General features: G+C 45.7%; 1 protein-coding gene across 1 annotated transcript; it reads left to right on the top strand.

Moving 5' to 3' along the window:
• Window positions 1-835: 835 nt before the first annotated feature.
• Window positions 836-22,346, top strand: LOC140422428 (uncharacterized). The gene is made up of 2 exons (XM_072507443.1): window positions 836-930; window positions 14,256-22,346. Exon 2 carries the CDS (start codon window positions 14,614-14,616, stop codon window positions 15,748-15,750), a length of 1,137 nt encoding a protein of 378 aa, XP_072363544.1. The 5' UTR covers window positions 836-930; window positions 14,256-14,613; the 3' UTR covers window positions 15,751-22,346.
• Window positions 22,347-22,613: the final 267 nt, after the last annotated feature.

Genomic DNA, 22,613 nt, shown 5'->3' on the forward strand with positions numbered 1-22,613 from the left:
TTCGATCTCCCTCATTTTGAAGCAGGAAAAGGACCTCGAACAATGCGAGTCATACAGACCGATCTCCCTGCTAAATGTAGATGCCAAACTATTGGCTAAGATCTTGGCCTCGAGAATAGAGGATTGTGTCCCAGGGGTGATTGTCGTGTGTACGGACAAACCGATTGAGTTCAGATTATTTCAGGCTGCACCGGGGGACGAGGCAGGGGCGCCCGTTCTCCCTACTGCTGTTTGCCCTAGCTATAAACCCATATGCGATGGCACTGAGAGCAGCAGGGGATATTGGGATGGTGGACAGTATGAAAGAGACCATTCTTTTAGCCAAACAAATAAATGTGTCAAGCTGAGGGAGCAACGGGTGTAAATGTGTTAGAGAGAGAGAGACCTGGGCCAACCTTTCCGGAGTCTGCACCCTCCCTGTAATCAGTTCCTTTCCCTTCAGTTGCTGCAAGTGACCAATTGAAGGTGAGAATGAGAAAAGAAATGGAAAGGGGGAGAAAAGAACGTGTTTTATTCACAGATGTTAGAGACAGGAGGACGTTTCAGTCTGTGTGAAGCTCAATCTCCATTCGCCCTCCTCTCGCACATGCGCAGCCTCTCCTTTCTCTTGGACATGCGCAGTCTCGTGCAGGGGGAGGGGGAAACACCTAGAGGCTTCTCGCTCTGGCCGGAGCCGGTTGCCTGGAAACCTTGCCTCGAGGAGGGGGAACAATGAGTGGGGCGGAGCTGCTGTGTCCGCGCGCCGGGCCTGCGCACTGGAACCGTGAGACGTCACCGCGGATTCCTATGCGTGCGCCTGAAAGAGTTGGTGAACCGGAAGGAGTCTCTTCCTCCATCCAATCAGCTCCCCCGTTGTCTGAAGGCGGAAGTTGGACGCTGAGCAAAACTGGGACCTCACAAACTAAAACATTCCTCCTGTCTCCAACATCTGTGAGTAAAACACTTTCTTTTCTCCCCCTTTCCATTTCTTTTCTCATTCTCACCTTCAATTGGTCACTTGCAGCAACTGAAGCTAAACGAAGTGAAACCAAGGAGACTCTGCAAAGCTTGGCCCAGGTCTCTCTCTCTCAAAGACATTGACATCCTTTGCTCCCTCAGCTTGACACATTTATTTGTCTGGCTAAAAGGATGGTCTCTTTCCTAATGTTCACAATGAAGGGCTGGTTTCACCAGGCAATGGTTGACATTTAAGGGGACAGTAAATTAATACCGGACAGAGACATGTCTTGTGTTATATGGTACAGATTAGATATATTATTTATAGTTCTGTAATAACGTACATTTATTATTATTTCTAGCCTTGTAATATTGTACTGTAGTTATGTTATATATTTCGTGTCATCTCTTTCCTCAGAGGGTTATTAGTCTCTAGATATCTCTTCCACGGGGACCGGTTGGGTGTGGGGGTCATTGAATATATTCACGGAAGTGTTGGACAGATTTTTAATAAATTGTTATGTTTTAAATCGTTTTGAAACAATGAATGCAACAGAGTTACAGAAAAAATAGTGGGAAATGGGCACAGAGCAGAACAAGAGATATTGCCAACATAAATCCAAGCAACACATTGCAGAATTAATTTGGAACAGGATATTTGAGGGACCAGAGCCTCGAGATGAAATGCCAGATCAATTGAACAACCAGTTAACAGGTTAAAATAGAGAGTGGGGAAAGAAGGGAAGATTATATCACAATTTAGTTTGTAAACCCAAAAATATTACAAACAGACTAACAGCATAATCAAATTAATATGAATCTCACAACATAGATGACATAGAACTCCTATAGTGCAGAAGGCCATTCGCCCCTTCAAGTCTGCAGTGAGCCTCAAAGAGCATTTCACTTAAGCCCACGCCCCATCTTATCCTCGGAACCCGGTGCATTGATCATGGTCAACCCACCTAACCTACACATCTTGGACGCTAAGTGGCAAATTAGCGTGATCAATCCACTTTCACTGCACATCTTTGGACAGTGGGAGGAAACCAGAGCACCCGGAAGAAACACACATAGACACGAGGAGAATATACAAACTCCACACAGACAGCCCCCCCAAGGCTGGAATTAAACCTGGGTCCCAGGCGCTGAGATAGCAGTACTAACCACTGTGCCCTACTCCCGGCCTAAGTTAAATTCAATTCACTCATGGAAAGCCCAGGAGGAGCAAGTCAGTCAAATTGGATCCTATGTATTTGAGATAGGTGTCCCATGCTTTACCCGATGCATCAGAATCAGAATGAATTACAGACATTAAAAATTGCATGGAGATGCATTCCATAATCAGCCTATGCCAGTTTTGGATCGAGGGAGAACTGACTGGTCTGCTTCTGTATTGAGCCTGATGAATGTTGGGTCCATCCTCACCCAATCTCTGATGAACCTAAGACGAGAGGCCAATTGATGAAGCAAGACATTGCTTTTCGGGAGACCATACCTCAGCTTTGCTTGGTGATTGGAGCTTAACAAACATTTTGTTCCAGGTAGAGTTATAGATGTTTACAGCATGGAACCAGGCCTTTGGCCCAGCTTGTCCATGCCACCCAGTTTCTATCACGAAGCAAGTCCCACTTGCCAGCATTTGGCCCATATCCCTCTATACCCACCCTGCCCGTGTAACTGTCTAACTGCTTTTTAAAGGACAAATTTGTACCCATCTCTACCACTGCCTCTGGCAGCCCATTCCAGATGTTCACCACCCTCTGTGTGAAGAAATTTCCCCTCTGGTCTCTTTTGCATCTCTCTCCTCTCACCTTAAACCTATGCAGTCTAGTTCTAAACTCCTCTACCTCAGGGAAAAAATGTTGGCTATCTTCCTTATCAATGCACCTCATTATTTTATGGACCTTTATAAGATCACACCTAAGCCTCCTACGCTCCAGGGATAAAAGTCCCAACCTCTCCTTATAACTCAGACCATCAAGTCCTGGCAGCATCCTGGTAAATCTCTTCTGCGCTCTTTCTCATTTAACAATATTCCTTCTATAATAAGGTCACCAGAACTGAACACAATATTCCATGTGTGGTCTTAGCAATGTCTTGTACAACTTCAACAAGACATCCCAACTCCTGTATTCAATATTCTGACCAATAAAACCGAGCATACTGACTGCCTTCTTCACCACCCTGTCCACCTGCGACTCCACCTACAAGGAGCTATGAACCTGTACTCCTAGATCTCTTTGTTCTGTAACTCTCCCCAACTTGCTACCATTAACTGAGTAGCTCCTGCCCTGATTTGATTAATTCCCCGAACGACTCTGCTTGACAGCAGTATCGGCAGCATCTGCAGAGGGTACAACAGTCTGGGCAACACATTCATTTTAGAACATAGAACATACAGTGCAGAAGGAGGCCATTCAGCCCATCGAGTCTGCACCAACCCACTTAAGCCCTCACTTCTACCCTATCCCTGTAATCCAATAACCCCTCCGAACCTTTTTGGACACTAAGGGAAATTTAGCATGGCCAATCCACCTAACCTGTACGACTTTGGACTGTGGGAGGAAACCAGAGCACCCGGAGGAAACCCATGCAGACACGGGGAGAACGTGCAGACTCTGCACAGATCCAGTGAGGAATCAAACCTGGGACCCTGGTGCTGTGAAGCCACAGTGCTATCCACCTGTGCTACCTTTGCTGCCCCTAGGCTGCAGAACAAAGGTCATTTGTCAAACAGGCAAGTAGTTGCTCGGCTTATTCCCAAACTCATACAACTTCGATCTCACAAATTTTCAACTTTTCTCGACCTGTTGAGTCAACAGGAAGTACAAAGCCACTCTTGCTGCGTTAACCTCCTTCAGCAATAGCTTACTCGGGCCCTCCATATGATTCTCCTCCACCTTCACCAAACAAACCTCCAGGCGCCGCTGGTTCTCCAGCATCCTGCACCTTTTATTAGCAGTGTGAGAAATGTTTAGCCCCGAGCATAAACGTCACACGTCTCCCACAAAATGGAGCGGGGAAATCCCAGGGTTCGAGTTAACCAAAAGGAAGAACTCAAACTCTTCCCGAAAGTGCATAATAAATGAACTCGGGGAGGCTCCAAACCTCCACATTCTCGACCTGGGGGTGAGCCCTCGAGCAAAAACTCCTGACAAACGAGGGAAGGTCCTCGATTACAATACTAATTCTCAGCTAAAACACTGCTTTGCTGCGAAAAGCCTGAAACCGTGGCTCCTCCTAGTACTGACATCATCTTACCAAGCTGAAATGTAATTAACTCCACAGGGAATCCCCTTCATCCAAACAACTTTCCATTAGTCCACACTTTTTATGATGCTTTAATTGCATATCTGGCTCCAAAACTTAGTTGTCTTTCAAACTAGGATTTCTTTGAGATACATGACTGCAGCGGTCACACACACTAACTCAGGCTTTTAACCCTTACTGCAGCAAATACCCAGATATGAAATGAAATGAAATGAAAATCGCTTATTGTCACAAGTAGGCTTCAAATGAAGTTACGGTGAAAAGCCCCTAGTCGCCACATTCCGGCGCCTGTTCGGGGAGGCTGTTATGGGAATCGAACCGTGCTGCTGGCCTGCCTTGGTCTGCTTTCAAAGCCAGCAATTTAGCCCTGTGCTAAACAGCCCATACAACATCTCTGAAATTCCTACAGCCATCAGGGGCAGGGGGGTAACCCTGGTAACCGGGAGCTTATCTGCCAGAGGATTTAAGGGACAGTTGAAGTCACCAACCACAAAAGAGTTAATTGAAGCTAACTCTGCAAAATTCGCAAAATCCTCAGTAATGAACCCCGGGGAGTGATTCGGGGATCCATAAACATTCATTATTGAAGCAACATCTCCATGCACCTAATCTCTAATGATCACATATCTACCTCCTTTGGCCTTGGTGCAGGTTTCAATCTTAAAAGTGATATTTTTATTAATAAGTATTGTCACACTCCTGCTACTTGATGAAACAGAGGCAAAAAAACTTGCCTCACCCAATCCCGCCTCAATTTAAAGTGCTCCTCATCATCCAGATGAGTTTCTTGTAATAAAGCTATGTCAACTTTCTCCTTAAGAAAGGAGAGGATCTTTTTCCTTCTGATAGGATGATGGATGCCCCGTACATTCCCTGAGAAAATTTGCAGATTAACTGCCGCCATTAGTCAGGCGACAGAGACAGGAACAGATTTTCACACCACAATCGGGCGTGCGCCATTACCCCCTCCTCCAACTCACTTTACACCAGAGGCACCAAAGTCTCCCCAAACTGCTCCTTTCACAGATAAAAGCCCCGTCTGTACCAGACTAGGATAAAGTCAACAACACATAAACCCTCCCTTAATAACAAAAATACAAAGGAATCACCACCACAATAGAACCAAGGGGACATTCCTCAATAAGACTGAGGACCCGGAGGATTAACCCCACGGCCAGACTGTCGTTACCCTCAGGATACCGTCTCCAAAATGAGAAGAAAAGAAAGGCCAACAAGGGAATGGGGATCGAATGTCCCTCCCGCATTTTAGACCCAACGGTGAAGACCTGCATCCACCACCACCCACCCTTCAGCAATGGCCCCACTCGGTTCTGCCATGATTAACACTCGGATAATAGAAGACAACGGATAATAAGCACACGGCACATCTACCAAAACTGAGATAAGATAATCTGAGTCCAGATTAGAGCCTGAGTTAGTCTGAGCTGCAACCCATCCCTCCAAATCCTTGCCCTTCGTGGATTTAATGAAGGCCAAGGCAGTAGTCGGATTATCGAAAGTCTTGACGGAGTTGTCAATATAATTTTCAGGGTTGCTGGGTAAAGCGACAGAATTCACTCCCGCAGCCTTGAGTTCCCTTCAAACTTCATCGAAGCCTCGCTGCTTCGTTTGCGTAGCTGTTGAAAAATCCTGGAATAAGGAAATTCCTCATTCCTTATGGAGCCAGGTCCCACCTCACCTTACCTGTCTCCAGGACCCTCTGGTGATCTTTCAAGTTGTGGAAGTGAATGATTCCAGGCCTGGGATGAAAACTATCCCTCAGCCTCAAAGACAGGATCCGATGTCCTTTCCAATTTGAAACACCCAGGCTTCACACCCAGCTTGGGAAAACTTGGCAGCCGGTCCTCGAAGAACCTAACGGGAGCAACACCTTCTGGCAGGCCGACGACTCGGATGTTCTTTCTCTGACCGTCGGTTCTCCAAGTCCGCCAGGCTTCTCCCACGCCACTCAGCTGGTTCTCCAAGGATTTAATTCTTGCCTCCGCCGAGGAGGCATCTTGCTCAACGTTCAGGATTCTCTCCTCCGGATCATCGAGCCTCTTCATGGTGTTTTGCAGCTCGGCCTCATGAACTCACAGATATTGAGTCAGCACACTCAGCCTCTGGTCACCAACACGGAGAATGTTGCTGACATCAATCGACCAATGATCCCACAGAATAAATGAGCAGGTTCGATGGGCCGAATGGCCAACTGCAGCTCCTATTTGTTATGATCTCTGTGCCCAGGACAGGAAGTGTCAAATCCCAAATTTCTTTACCCGTCAGTCTGGCCTCAATAAAAGTCGAGATGGATTTGCAGGTACAGCATTAGTTAGTTTATTTAGCTTGCAAGCTTTACTCAGTTCACAGTGGCACAAAGCACATCTTGCTTCGTACACTTATGGAATCAAGCGAGTCTGTAGAACAAAGAAGTCTCTACTGATACATCCAAATGGCATCAAGTTTCACATACACGATTCCCATAGGTCATCCTATACCCCTCCTGACCTGGTCAGACATTCTGATTGGCTCACTTCCAATCCCTTCCTCTTGCCCCTATTACCCAGCATCCTTTTCTCCTCCTTTGGTGGACACACCTCTTCCTTTGCTTTGCCATGCGGTCTGAAATCCTTTGTCTGTGAACTCACCAGAATTAGACTGGCCTATCTCTACATTACATTAACTAATATCTCTAAAGTAACTATTTTATTTCACATTCGTCATTCCCTCCTTTTATCATTCCATGATAACCGAACTATCCAATCCATAGCTACGGTTCCTCATCTAAAAAGATCCGTCGCTGCATTTCCAATTCCTGGCATAGCCCCCCTTCATCTGCTGCACCCTCATGGATTTTGACAGCTAAGAATTTAGGGGCGTTGAACTGTTCCAGTGCACCCCGCATTCTACCCATCACACATTTAAGGATGGCTAGGCCCACAAAGATGCAGCCGATAGCCACCACTAAATACATGGCCATATTTATCAACCAGTCCTTCCAACCTCCAAATCCCCAGTTACCCCAAGAGCCAGGATCCTGCATTCCTTCCAGGTGATCCCGTATGTGATCCATAAATTTAGTGATGTTAGTGGTCAAGTCCTGAACTCCCATGATACACTTGCCCTGTACTATGGCGCATACCCCACCCTCACGGGCCAGAAGATAGTCAAGAGCATACCGGTTCTACATTGCAAACAACCGTAGCTGAGACAATTCCTTGGTTATTGCCCCGAGGACTCCCAAGGTTTCATTTCCCAAGATGGTAAGGCCACAAATAAAATAATGCCTATTGCTGACAGCCAAGGAACCCCCCACACCTCCCAGTGTCAAGACGCTCAGAATCCCCCATCCGGCTGAGTGACCCCGGCTGGGTGCGAGAACCTGAGGTTTTTTCCAGTTCTCGCAAAATTCAGCCGAGCCTGCCCGGCGTGCTAACTGATTATGCAGCATCCACGCCGAGGGGCAGGGGACTGTGGTAGGGACTAGAGTCCCAATAGCAATTTGGCGGGGAAATGGGGGTGACAAAACATTGGTCACTGTGCCATTAAATAAAAAGTAGTATCCTTGCTCCGTGTGCAGGCTAGCATCACAATCAGTATATCGGTTGCGTAGGGATCCCCCAGTAGCCCAGTTTATCCAGCTTCGAAACGCCCATTCGGGCCGCCTAGCAATGCGGAAAGCCCTAGTCCCAACAGTGATATGAGAGACATTCGCCCAGCCACAAAGGAGCTGGAGGCCGGCGTTCAATGGAACGCAAGTGGTGTTGTAACAAACGCATTGGCCAGACGCCTGGGTGATATGGCACCTCCTGTCCGTACAGGTGGGGAACAGACATGTTATATTCGTTTCCACCTCTACCAGCAAACAGCCGTATCCTTCACTGCTGAAACAATTCTCGTACGACCGGGAATCCCTATTGGGAGTGAAGTGGCTAGGTATATACGCCCTCCACCGTTGCAGCCTATCATACTGTGAGTGGGAATTATCCCGAGGAAGGGGAAGGCAAATAGCCGGTGGTACTGAACCCGGATCGTAAGGAAGAGTGACTTGCTCGGGCGGTGGCTCGGAACGCTGACAATGAACCACCGTTTGGGGAGTGCCCCAAAGCGGTGAAACAGAAAATAACCTAGACACCACTGCGGGGTTCGGGTAGCAGACAACCCGTCCGTGGCCATACAAGCGGTGGTAAATCTGGTAGAAGAGATTCATACTACCCAGGTTTTCCTCAGTTTGGCCTTTAACTAAATTAAGTGCATCTCCCGATAACCTACGTTCTAGCTGTACTTCCCTTCTCACACGCCCCGTCCTCTCTCTAGTCCCTCTCTCTCTCTCTCACAGTCTCTTCCTACGCTCTCCTGACGGTCTGATGTTACCTTTATCGCACCAATCTTAACACATCCAAAATCAAATTTACATGTACTCCAAAAACAAGGCAATGTCCATATAATGTTCCCTTCCCATCGCCGGGACCGGTGCAATTGCTTCATGACTCCTGCATTTTCCGTTATCCTGATGACCTTCCATGAGTCGATACCATGTCCTCGTGTATGGGGGCAGCGAAGAACATCACCTCTGCATAAACGAAATGTCCTTGTAGTTTGGTTGGGGTTACAAATGTAGATAATATTTCCCTTTTCCATGTCCGTCGCCAATAACACTCCAAGCGAGGTGAGGCCGAATATCACACAGACGGTGCGTAGCCACCCCATCATGCTCCACACCTGTAAAATAGCACTGGGGAAGGGAGGCAGGTTAATCTGTCCAAGAAAATGAGGCCCGTTATCAGAACTCAACTGAGCTGGTATACTGTACCGGGGAATGATTTCCCGCATCAGAACTTTAACCACAGTAGCAGCTTTATTATCGGTAGTCGGATACGCCTCAACCCATCTGCTGAACCCATCCACAATGACCAAAACATATTTATAACATTGACACCTTTCCAACTCAATGTAATCCATTCGTAGCGTCTCAAAGGGACCACTGGGCAACGGGGTTTGCCCCATCCCACAAGGGATACCGTTTCCGGTGTTATATTGCTGACAAATCAACCACCGATTACTGATACTCTGGGCCAACCCCTACATTTCAGGGTGCTACCAAGTGTCCAGCAACAAATAACTAGTCCCTCGAGCCCCACAATGAGTTGCAAAGTGTACACATTCGATGACCCATAAAGCCAGTACATCAGACAGACAAGTCTGATGTGCTGGCGTGGTCCATAAAGAGGAAACAGAATCATATGTACAACCTAACCGTTTCCACATTTGTTTATCACTCTCAGGAGCTCCTGTAACCTTATGATGTCTTGGATGGTTGGCATTGACTTGTCAGAAGCAGACATATTTATAGTAGATCGTTTAGTCTGACTTAACATTTTAGGCACCATCACTTGCTGAATTTGCGCGGCTGTCCGCGCTGCACAATCTGCTCGTTCATTACCAACGTCAACTGGGGTCTTACCATTTGTGTGGGCAGCGCATTTAATAACGGAAATCTGCGTGGGCATAAGATGGGCCTGCAGTAGGTCATTAACTAAACCCCGGTGGGATATTTGATCACACATAATCATGTCAGGTTGTTCTGACGAAATATCACTCAAATCGTCCCTTATTGTGGTAGTTTCCTGAATCAAGGCTAAACAGTCGTGGCCAGGTGCGTCCTCATGGACAGGGGGACCACTAAGAAAACAGGCTGGATTGATAGTGGTACAGTGTTTAAATGTCAGACGTGGATTGTTCAAAAGGTATATCTCATACCTATTCTGACGAGCTGCGGTAAGATGCTGAGTCTGCAATTGCCTCAGTAGTGCGATGACCGAGTGGGAGCTATACACCGTAATATCCTGTTGGAGAGTGAGAGCATGTAACGGCTATGCGATGGCATTGATTGAACGTAAATCCTGTACTAATCAGTACTGGTCTGGCTTGGCTGGTTTAGGCACAGCAAGTATGGGGGTGTTACATTCTGATTGGCAAGGGACCAAAATACCCTATTGCAACAGCTCTCGGATTAATTTGTCCATAGACGGGGCTGCAGTCGAGTGTTAATCGTTTCAGGGACCTCAAAATATTTTATGGCAGTGCCGTCTGGCGTGACTTGAAGTGCGTACTCTGTTGGATCTGAATGATTCACTGCCCTCCTTACCATGGGTCCCAGATCCCTGGCATGGTACTGGTCGTGGACCTGACGTGTAATATGAGGGCTTACCGAAGCTGACTGTGGCCATAAATGTGGTAGTATTGTAACAAAATCAGCTGTACCTTCTTTTCCCGTGACTGTGGCTGTAACTTTGACTGGCCATTCGGTCCAAATTAATGGCCGGTATTTGTCCTCCAACTCCCTGTTTTGTCCAGTTCTGTCATAGGCCAGGGTAACGTGATGCAGTGAATGTTCAATGTCTAACGTCCACCACTGGGGGTGATAGAAATATAGCACTGTTGTCTAATCCTCCATGATTTAACCGTTACCCCCTCGTCTCCGCACTCTAGCTGTAGCTGGAAGATACACAGTAAATCTCGAGCCAACAAGTTACAGTCCAATCCAGTAGTCACTACAAACTGATGATCTGCAGACTTATTCTCGTAAGTGACTGTCACAGGTTCAGAAATAGGATACTCACACACCTGTCCTTGGAACCCCGACAATTGCTGCATGTGGTCGGATAATGGTAGTCGAAGTTCTGATTGCACAGAAGACATGGCTGCTCCAGTGTCGATTACAAATGAGTGATGTTGATCTCCTATCTGCAGAGAGATAATGGGTTCCCTGTCCGATTGGAGAGTCCTTATGACTAAATTAGCTAGTCAATCCTGTGTTGGGAAAGGGTTTGCCTGGGAGAAGTCAGTGTATCTCATCTGTCCTCCCCTTGCTGGGTACCCCCTCCTTTGGGTCGGATAATCTCCTTCTGCTGCCTGTCTTTTAAAGGGGCATTCCTGTTGCCAGTGAACTGCACGGCCGCAATTAAAACATGCATTGCTCCCTCTATATATGCCCCGTCCTCGTCTCCCAGTAGACCAATGGCCCCTCAGAGGGGGCGGCGGTTGTAAAGCTGTTGATGCATACGGTGGGCTATAAAAAGGAGCTGAGGGTCCCTTTGGGTGGGTTTGATATCCTCCCCCTCGCTGATCTACCCACCCAAAGTCACAATATTGGGGCTCCAGCTGGTAAGCTACCATTTCTGCCGCTTGTTGGGGTCGCAGATCATCCTTTTTCATTACATACTCAGTCTTAACCTTTGTAACTGAGCCTCCTTCCTGGCCTACACCCTCCTTCCAATAAAATCTGACTGCCCTTACCATCTGGGAAGGGTCGTTCTCTGTCCAATTCATGTTATTACATTTCACAGCAGTAGCCACGGAAGGTGGTAGGCAATGCATTAACATAGCACAATATTGAGGGGAATTCTGACCATTTTGATATGGCAAGTCGCCTGACTGCCCACGGTAGATTTCATTAAAACGCTCCAGAAATTCCTCTGGCTCTTCAATCTTTTTAGGTTTTAGGTCTAAGATAGCAGAAATATTTATGGGCTTTTGAAATGTGCTATTCAACACATTCAGGATTTGTGTCCGTCTATCGTCGTCTAACGCATGGGCTTGCTGAAGTGCGGCGTGGCTAGCATAATTCAAGTGATTAAGATAATTGCGGTACTCTGCTGGGGTTAAAACCTGCTGGACTAGGGCCCAGAGGTCCCTAGAATCAGCTTGATAAATTGAGATGGTAGTTCTCAGGGAATCCACGAAAGCAGCAGGAGATTCTTTTCTATCTGGGATTGTAGCCATAATAGCCATCATCTCACTGGGTGTCCATGGCAAATAAACGTCTATCGTGGGCTGGGCCCCGGCGTCAAGGTTTGGTATCTTCCTAATCGGCAACTGTCTCCAAGTCTCACCAGGGGGCACTCTAGCTATTTCCTCTGGTTCTTCCAAGACTTCGACGTCTCCCCCTGTCACTAGAGGGAGTTCTTTCTCTTCAAAATCATCTGTTGCATCTCCCTTTGTTCTCGAAATTTGCGGTTTCCCCTTGGTCTGGAGGGATTTAGGTGGTATGCTTAATTGTTTCTGGTTAGGATCAAGCCCTTCTCTCGCTGTCCGAGATCTGGTCCTAGAGCTAACTGAGCTTGCGGAACAGAGCTCCTCTTCCCCTACTGATCGTGAAGATGGTAAATCAGGACCCACGCTATCAACCAAAAGGGCTGGAGTTACTGGCATGATTGGAATCTGGGGAGCAGTGACTGGATATAAATTATTATACTCTGGTGGTTCTGGAATTAGTGCAGACAATGCTACAGGTGCAGTCAGAACTTTTACTGACATTTTTAAATCATCGAATGGATCATTTTCTGTCAATTCAAGGCCAGCCATTGAACTACGTAGCCCATCTTTTGTTTGACCCGAGCCTTTCCTGTCTTTACTTGCGCGTTTTTTTGAATGTACATTCCTTTTTCAAGACCTGTAATGTTTTTTGGTTACCCTGTTCACTAATTGGAATTCCCATTTTAAGGGCATTGTCCTGCCAACTTGATAACATGATCTTATCTCTTTCCTCTTGACAATATTGTCTCCATAATCCAATTAATTATTTTGCTTTCATACTTTGACTCTTTTTGCAGATGTGTCCCTGAATTTTCTTAATAATCTCTAGGTCTTTGGTGCCCCCTAGTGGCCATTCATCCCCCATTTTACTTCTTAGCATTGCTGACATTTTTCTGAAATCTTTTGCTTTATCCAGATACATATCGCATAATATTTGCAGTGGCATACCTGGATCATTTGTGCTATCCAAGGAATTCCCCATAATCTCAACTAGTCCTCAGAACTGCGTTTTTCGCCACTACAGTCCAAGGGTACAATTTTTTAAGCTTAATCAACTATAGATTTAAAACACTCACACATGGAATTGAATCATCTTCAGATTTAAAAACACTTATTGAACTGAACCTCCATCTACTGAAGTCACATCAGACATTAAAACACTTATACTTGACTGAACCTCCATCTACTGAAGTCACATCAGCCATAAAAACACTTGTACTTGGAATTGAATCATCTTTTAGATGTCTCATCAACCCAAAACCTAACCCAAGCAGAATCAACAATATGAAATCCCATCAATTAAATTTCTAATCCCCAGACTGACCTTTGATTTCGTCGAGACGATCTTTCCGTACCACCGCGAGTGACCAGACTAATCAGACGATAAGAAGAGGGGAAAAATCAATGCGCGGTCATTTTCCAGGTGTACATTGTGGGCCCTTTTTCCCCATCCTCCTGTTCATAATCAGTCTAATTCTGATTTCGCAGTTGGTCAGAACCTTCTTGAGAAATCCCGGGTTTTCGGCACCAATTGTCAAATCCCAAATTTCTTTACCCGTCAGTCTGGCCTCAATAAAAGTCGAGATGGATTTGCAGGTACAGCATTAGTTAGTTTATTTAGCTTGCAAGCTTTACTCAGTTCACAGTGGCACAAAGCACATCTTGCTTCGTACACTTATGGAATCAAGTGAGTCTGTAGAACAAAGAAGTCTCTACTGATACATTCAAATGGCATCAAGTTTCACATACACGATTCCCATAGGTCATCCTATACCCCTCGTGACCTGGTCAGACATTCTGATTGGCTCACTTCCAATCCCTTCCTCTTGCCCCTATTACCCAGCATCCTTTTCTCCTCCTTTGGTGGACACACCTCTTCCTTTGCTTTGCCATGCGGTCTGAAATCCTTTGTCTGTGAACTCACCAGAATTAGACTGGCCTATCTCTACATTACATTAACTAATATCTCTAAAGTAACTATTTTATATCACATTCGTCAGATGCAGTGAGTATGGATCTGTCAATCAGCCTGAATCAGCACCTTCAGGAGAATTGGGAGGATGAATATTAGATACAGCAGAGTGAGAATGGAGGGAGAGTGTGTGGGATGGATATTTACACATTTTGAGGAATGAAAGCGGAAAGAATGTTCCAGAGAAACTAGAATTGTCTGTTCTGAATTTCTATCCTGTGCTGACAGTGATTTCTTTTGTGAATTGTTTTAACAGGATATTAGAAGAGGAGGAATTACAGACAGAAACCTCAAACTTCACGTCTCAATCTGGCTGAGTCTCTCAATTCCTTGGAACTGGATATCACCGGACTTTGAATCTAGAAGGAGAAATGTTTGTCTTTTCTGTCAGCTACAAAAGATTTTAACCATCAATGTGACTGGAAAAGCCCCGAAACACACACACCCGAGTGAGAGTGTTCCAGAACACTGACTGTGGGAAGAGCTTTAACCAGTTACACAGCCTGAAAAAACATCACACCATTTACAGCGGGGAGAGACCGTACACATGTTCTGTGTGTGGATGAGGCTTCAACTGATTGTCAAACCTGGAGAGACACAAGGACGCCCGCACCATGAAGAAACCGTGGAAATGTGGGGACTGTGGGAAGGGATTTAGTGCTCCATCTCAGCTGGAAGTTCATCGACGCAGTCACACTGGGGAGAGGCCATTCACCTGCTCTGTGTGTAGGAAGGGATTCATTCAGTTATCCGCCCTGAAGTCACACCAGCGAGTTCACACCGGGGAGAAGCCGTTCACCTGCTCTCAATGTGGGAAGGGATTCACTGAGTTATCCAGCCTGCGGAAACACCAGCGAGTTCACATTGGGAAGAGGTTGTTCACCTGCTCTCAGTTTGGGAAGAGATTCACTGAGTTATCCAGCCTGCGGATACATCAGCGAGTTCACACTGGGGAGAGGCCGTTCACCTGCTCTCAGTGTGGGAAGGGATTCACACAAACATCCGACCTGCGGGCACACCAGCGAGTTCACACTGGGGAGAGGCCGTTCACCTGCTCTCAGTGTGAGAAGGGATTCATTGCTTTATCGAGCCTGCGGATACATCAGCGCGTTCACACTGGGGAGAGGCCGTTCACCTGCCCTCAGTGTGAGAAGGGATTCACTACTTCATCGAACCTGCGGATACATCAGCGAGTGCACACTGGGGAGAGGCCGTTTACCTGCTCTCAGTGTGAGAAGGGATTCATTGGTTTATCGAACCTGCTGACACACCAGCGAGTGCACACTGGGGAGAGGCCATTCACCTGCTCTCAGTGTGAGAAGGGATTCACTACTTCATCGAACCTGCTGACACACCAGCGAGTGCACACTGGGGAGAGGCCGTTCACCTGCTTTCAGTGTGAGAAAGGATTCACGCAGTTATCCAGCCTGCAGAGACACCAGCAATTTCACACTGGGGAGAGTCCGTTCACCTGCTCTCAGTGTGAGAAGGGATTCACTCAGTTATCCAGCCTGCAGAGACACCAGCAGGTTCACACTGGGGAGAGGCCATTCACTTGCTCTCAGTGTGAGAAGGGATTCACTCGGTTATCCAACCTGCAGAGACACCAGCGAGTTCACACAGGGAGAAAGCGTGAACCTGCTCTTAGTGAGAGAAGGGATTCAGATATCCATACACCCTGTGGGAACACGAGTGAGTTCACACCTGGAAGAAGCGATTCACCTGCTCTGAGCAGGGGAGACATTCAATGATCCATCCCAACTCTGGAGACACTAGCGAGTTAAATCTGGGGAGAGACCATTCATCTGCTCTCAATGTGGGGAGGGGGTTTTGTGATTCATCACACCTGTTGTGACTCCAAGAAGTTCACAAATTACAGATGTTTGCTCCGTTATTGTTTCTGCTCTCACTGACATCCAGGACTGCATTTTGTTCATTCTGCCATCTGGTGAATGGTGATGATTGGAGGGTTTCTTTCTGCTGGACTGGCCGGTCTAACACCTCAGCCTCCGGTGGGCTGACCATTTTTGAGGCTAGTTGCGATTATCTGGTTTCAAGTTTGACGAGGAGCACAGAATGAAAAGGTGTTTGCATGTTGGAAGATATTTAGTTCCCAAAGCAGCCACGTTGCCATGAAGATGGGCTATGGTGGTTACAGGGTTCTTTTGTCTAATTTATCTGGGTGTTTCTCGCAGAAGGAAACTGTCATGGTATGAGGGGCAAGTTGTCTGTGGTAGGTTGGGAAATTACAATAAACATATCACTGAAAGTGGCAACGCAGGTGGATAAGGAGCTAAGAAGGCAGACGGCATGCTTGTCTTCATTGATCGGGGCATTGAGTATAAAAATTGGCAAGTCATGCTGCAGCTGTACAGAACCTTAGTTAGGCCACACGTGGAATATTGCTGACAATTCTGGTCACCACATTACCAAAAGGATGTGGAGGCTTTGGAGAGAGTACAGAGGAGGTTTACCAGGATGTTTCCTGGCCTGAAGGGTATTAGCTATGAGGAGAGGTTGGATAAACTCGGATTGTTTTCACTAGAGCGACAGAGTTCACCTGATAAAAGTTTACAAAATTGAGTGGCATTGACATTGACAGAGTGGATAGTCAGATGCTTTTTCCCAGGTTGTAAAAGTCAACTCCTAGGTGACCTAGGTTTAAGGTGCGAGGGGCAAAGTTTAGAGGAGATGTGTGAGGGAGGTTTTTTTACACAGAGGGTGGTGAGTGCCTGGAACTCGCTGCCGGAGGAGGTGGTGGAAGCAGGTACGATAGTGACGTTTAAGAGGCATCTTGACGAATACATGAATACGGTGGGAATAGATGGATACAGACCCTGGAAGCACAGAACGTTTTAGTATAGACAGACATCATGATCCAAGCAGGCTTGGTGGGCCGAAGGGCCTGTTCCTGTGCTGTACTGTCCGTTGTTCTTTGTTGTTCTTTGTATGATGACAGACAATAGACAGGCAACCATTCGCATTTTATTTACATAAAATCTAGATTCCTTTAAGAAGCAAAAATTAAGCCGCAAAATGAAGCTATCGTGGCTAACAAGAAAAGTTAAAGATTTTATTAGATCAATGGAGGAGACTCATAAAGTGGCCCAAATAGTAGTGAGCCTGAGGATTGGGAACTTGTTTTAGAATTCAGCAAAGGAGGACCAAGGAACTGATTAAGAGAAAATAGAATATGAGAGCAAACTGGGGAGAAACATAAAAACTGGCTGGAAAAGCTCCTATAGGAATGTGAAAAGGAAAAGTTTAGGAAAGATCAATGTGGGTCCATTCCAGGCAGAGACAGGAGAGTTTACCATGGGGAAGAAGAAAATGGCAGAGAAACTAAACAATGTGAGTCTGTTTCACAGAGGAAGATACAGAAATTGTCCCCAAAACACTAGAGAACCAAGGGACCAGTGAGCACGAGGGACTGAAAGAGATTAGTATCAGTGAAAATGTAGCACTGGAGAAATTAATGTGGTTCAAAGTTAATAAATCCCCAAAAGCTGCTGCTCTACATCCCAGAGTGTTGAAAGAGGCGGCTGTAGAGATAGTGGATACACTGGTGATCATCATTCAGAATTCTATAGATTCTGGAATGGTTCCTGCAGATTGGAAGGTGGTAAATGTAACCCCACTATTTAAGGAGGGAGAGAAAACGGGGAACCACAGACCCATTAGCCTGACATCAGTAGGAGGGAAAATGCTACAATCTATTATAAAGGAAGTGATAACGAATTAGGAACAGGAGTAGGCCACCCGGCCCCTCGAGCCTGCTCCACCATTCAATAAGTTCACGGCTGATCTGACTGAAACCTCAACTCCACAGAGGCCCCTTAGAAAATACATCTGAGGAGATAGTAATAATATTCTTTATTATTATAATCTTTATTATTGTTACAACTAGGCTTACATTAACACTGCAATGAAGTTACTGTGAAAATCCGCTAGTCGCCACACTCCGGCACCTGTTCGGTTACACAGAGGGAGAATTCAGAATGTCCAGTTCACCTAACAAGCACGTCTTTTGGGACTTGTGGGAGGAAACCCACGCAGTTTTGGGGCGAACGTGGAGACTCCGCACAGACAGTGACCCAAGCCGGGAATTGAACCCGGGTCCCTGGAGCTGTGAAGCAACAGTGCTAACCACCATGTGCCTCCACGCTGCCGTGCCAGTTGTGGGGAACAAGGAAATGGCAGAGGAGTTAAACAGATTTTTTTGCATCGGTCTTTATGGTGGAAGATACTTTGACTATCCCATTAATTCTAAAGAATACAAATGGAGCAATTAAATACCATCACTGGAAAAGTCATTTTGGACAAACTAATGGGGATAAGATAAGTCCCCTGGATGGCTGCATCCTCGGATCCTAAAAGAAATGGCTACAGAGATAGTGGATGCATTGATTGTAATTTTCCAAAAATCCTTGGATTCTGGAGAAGTACCAGAGGATTGGAAAACTGCCAATGTGACAACCCCCTGATTCAGAATGGGAGGGAGGAAAAAAACGAGACACTATAGGACATTTATTGTTGAAAAAAATGTTGGAATCAATTATTAGGAAGTAATAGCAGCACATTCCAAAAAACATTATCTAATCAAGCAGACTCAGCATGTCTTTGTGAAAGGGAAAATGTGTCTGACTAATTTATCAGAGTGTTTCGAGGAAGTCTCAACCAGAGTGGATAGAGGGGGACCAGTAGATGTGTTGTATTTAAACTTCCAGGAGGCCTTTGACAAGGTACCTCACAAAACATTAAGTCATGAGATAAGAACCCATGGAGTTGGAGGTAGTATATTGACATGGATAGAGAATTGGCTAATGAGCAGGAAACAGTGAGTGGGGATAAGGGGTTCTTTTTCAGGTTAGTGACCTGTAACCAGTGGGGTTCCACAGGGGTCAGTTCTGGCACCGCAACTGTGTACAATTTATGTTCATGACTTGGAGGAAGGAAGCAAATGTACTGTGCCCAAATTTGCAGACAACACAAAAATAGGTGGAAAGGCAAGTTGTGAGGGGAATACAAACAGTTTGCAAAGAGATATTGAGAGGTTAAGCAAGTGGACAAAAAGTTGCCACATGGAGCATAATGTGGGAAAATGTGAAGTTAATTTTGGAAGGGAGAACAAAAGAACAGTATTATTTAAATGGAGAAAAACTGCAGAAAGCTGCAGCACAAAGGGACTTGGGGGAACTTGTGCACGAAACACAGAAAGCTAGCAGCCAGGTGCAGCAGGTAATCAGGAAGACTAATGGAATGTTGGCCCTGATTACAAGGGGGTTGGAGTATAAGAGTCGGGAAGTCTTGCTGCAGCTGTACATGGTGCTGGTGACACCACATCTGGAGAACTGAGAGCAATTTGATCCCCTTATGTAAGGAAATGTATTATTTCATTGGAGGAGGTTTCGAGAAGATTCACTAGGATAATCCCAGGTATGGAGGGATTGTCTTAGGAGCAAAGGTTAAACAGATTGGGACTCTACTCATTGGAATTTAGAAGAATGAGAAGTGATCTCATTGAAACATACAGGATTCTTAAGGAGCTTCACAGGGTAAATGCTGAGAGGATGTTTCCCCTCATGGGAGTATCTAGGACCAGATGGCATCGTCTCAGAATAAAGAGATGTCAATTTAAGACTGAGATGAGGAGGAAATTCTTCTGAGAGTCTTTGGAACAGTGAGAGTTGAGGGGACAGAGTCCTTGTGTATATGTAAGGCCGAGATAGATTCTTGATCAGTGAGGGAACCGAGAATTACAGGGAAAGGGCAAGAAAGCGAACGTGTGAAATGTTAGATCAGCTGTGATCCTATTGAAAGATGGACCAGGCTGGAAGGGCCGAATGGCTTACTCCTGTTCCTATTATGTCTGGTCTTAGTATGGTTTATTCCCACCGACCCTCCCGATAACCTTTCACCCCCTTGCTTTTCAAGAATCTATCCAGCCTGCCTTCAAAATATTCAAAGTCTCTGCTTCCACTGCCCTTTGAGGAAGAGAGTTCCAAAGACTCCCAACCCTCTGCCTTAAATGGACAAGTTGTTACTTTTAAAGTGACTCCAATTTCTAGATCCTCCCACAAGAGGAAACATCCTTTCCACATCCACCCTGTCGAGGCCGCTCAGGATCTTATGCGGTTCAATCAAGTCACCGAAACTCCATCGGACACAAGCCCAGCCTGTCCAATCATTCCTCATAAGACCAGCCTCCAATTCCAGGTTTGAGTCCAGTAAACCTTCTCTGAACTGCTTCCAACACATTTACATAATTCCTTAAATGAGAGCGATACTGTACACAGTGCTCCAGATGTGGTCTCACCAATGTCCTGTATAACTGAAGCATAACCTCCCTACTTTTGTATTCAATTCCCCTCACAATAAACAATAACATTCTATTAGCTTTCCTAATTACTTGCTGGACCTGTATACTCGCCTTTTGTGATTCATGCTCTTGGACATCCAGATCCTTCTGAATCTCAGAGCTCTGCAATCTCTCACCATTTAGATAATAAGCTTTTTTATTCTTCTGGCCAACATGGGCAATTTCACATTTTCCCACATTATTCTCCATTTGACAGATCTATTTCCACTCATTTAAAATATACCTTTTTAACCGCCTTATGTACTCTTCACAATTTACTTTCCTGCTTATCATTGTACCATTGGAACATAGGAGCAGGAGTTGGTCATTCAGCCCGTCGAGCCTGCTCCACCATTCAATACGATCGTGGCTGATCATCCACTTCAATGCTTTTCCCCCACACGATCCCCATATCCCTTTATGTTATTGCTATTTAGAAATCTGTCAGTCTCTGCTTTAAACACACTCAATGACTGAGCTCCCAAAGCACTCTGGGGTAGGGAATTCCAAAGATTTACAACTTGCAGATCTCTGTAGATCAAACCATTGCCCCATTCTATCCCCATATCCCTGTCAGTTTACTTCCCTCAAAAGCACGTCCAATTTCCTTTTAGAAACATTCCAACATCTCTGCTTCTACCCGCATTGTCGGACGTGGCTTCCAGGTATTTCCCACTTTCTTCAAATGCAAATGAGTCTCAGAGAGCACAGAAAGAGGCCATCCCACCCATTGTTCCCATGCTAGCTCTTTGAATGAACTATCTAATTAGTCCCATCGCCCGGCAAGTTCCTTTTCCTCCAGAATCTGTCCAGTTCCCTTTTGAAAGTTGCTGTTGAATTTACTTCCTACACCATTGTCAGGCAGTGAATCCCAACAACTCGCTCTGTTATAAATCTAATAATTTCACGATACTCTGTGTTTGGATTTTCATAGGGGATTTGAAATGGGGAGAAAGACATTGTTGTTACACAAAACCAAGACTCAGTCTTTATGAATGATCTTCATGAATGGGCAGAGTGTGAAATACCCAGGTTTGCGGTGCCAGACTGGCAGTGCCAAGTGCACACGTTCCAGGGGCTGGGCCAGGGAGGGCCACCCTGCCCTAACCCTCACCACTCAGGTGCCTCCCAATGGCCCGGGAACCCTCGGGAATCGTGACGCCTGGCTCTTGTCTGTGTGGGCCACTACTAATCGGCTTCCATGTGACCGACTGGGGAGTTGCTTATATCAAGGCCTTTACATAGGGTGTCCTTCCCGTTAATGGGATGGAGATTGGCCTTAATTGTATCCAGATCTCTCCAATGGGAATAGGCCGGTTAGATCTGAAACCGATTGGCGCTTAGTGGGGTGCCTGATTTCAGACTCTCCTGCGATCTAAGTGGCGCACTTGGATTTGCACCTTGCGCATCGTGGCCGTTAGATCGTACCCTGATTTTCATTTGCTGTAAAAGCTTAATTGCTGTGTATGTAAAGAATGTGCAATGAGGATAAATGTACTGGCAAGAGAGACCTTCAAGTTCTGATTCGCCTCAACATTTGAAACTGTATGAATAAGGGATTGTACAGACTCAGATAAAGGGACAGTATGAAACAGTTCTATTGTATTCTTGTCTAAGATAATGAGAGAAGGCGGCGTCAGTAATTGGGGATCCAATTAAATTAATCTAGTGACCAAATTGAACAATTGCCGTGTTACAACAGGCCCAACACTGACGTGCGGTAATGGTCACTTTGGGGATAAAAGTAGAGGTTCCAAAAGTCTTCCTTGTTGGCCAGGTACTGAAGATTCCCGAGGCCGAGTTCTAAGGAAATGACTGTCAAAGAAGGAGCCAGACTCCCGAGGCTAAATTCCACAAGAATTACTGTCAAAGAAGGAGCCAGAGAGGGTTACGCTTCTACAGACTGATCACCCACATGAAGTTGTAAAAGTTGATGTCTTAAAGTTGTTCAGTAAATATTTTCATTTAATAAACTTATTTTTAAATTTACTATCCGGAGAATTCTGATTTTGTCTTAATTGGTTAAAGTCTTGTCTGAACGAAAGTGAATTTATTAAATGGTAAGTTGGGTGTGGCTGAAATCAATTAAGTTCCAGATAAGATCAGAAAACATAAACCTTCAATTTAAAAAGTTACAATTCTATAGTGCCTTTCACAACCATAGGATGTCCCAAAGTGCTTTACAGCCAATGAAGTACTTTTGAAGTGTAGTCACTGTTGTAATGTAGGAAACACAGCAGCCAATTTACACACAGC

This window comes from Scyliorhinus torazame, chromosome 5 (genome assembly GCF_047496885.1).
Source record: "Scyliorhinus torazame isolate Kashiwa2021f chromosome 5, sScyTor2.1, whole genome shotgun sequence".
NCBI lineage: Eukaryota > Metazoa > Chordata > Chondrichthyes > Carcharhiniformes > Scyliorhinidae > Scyliorhinus > Scyliorhinus torazame.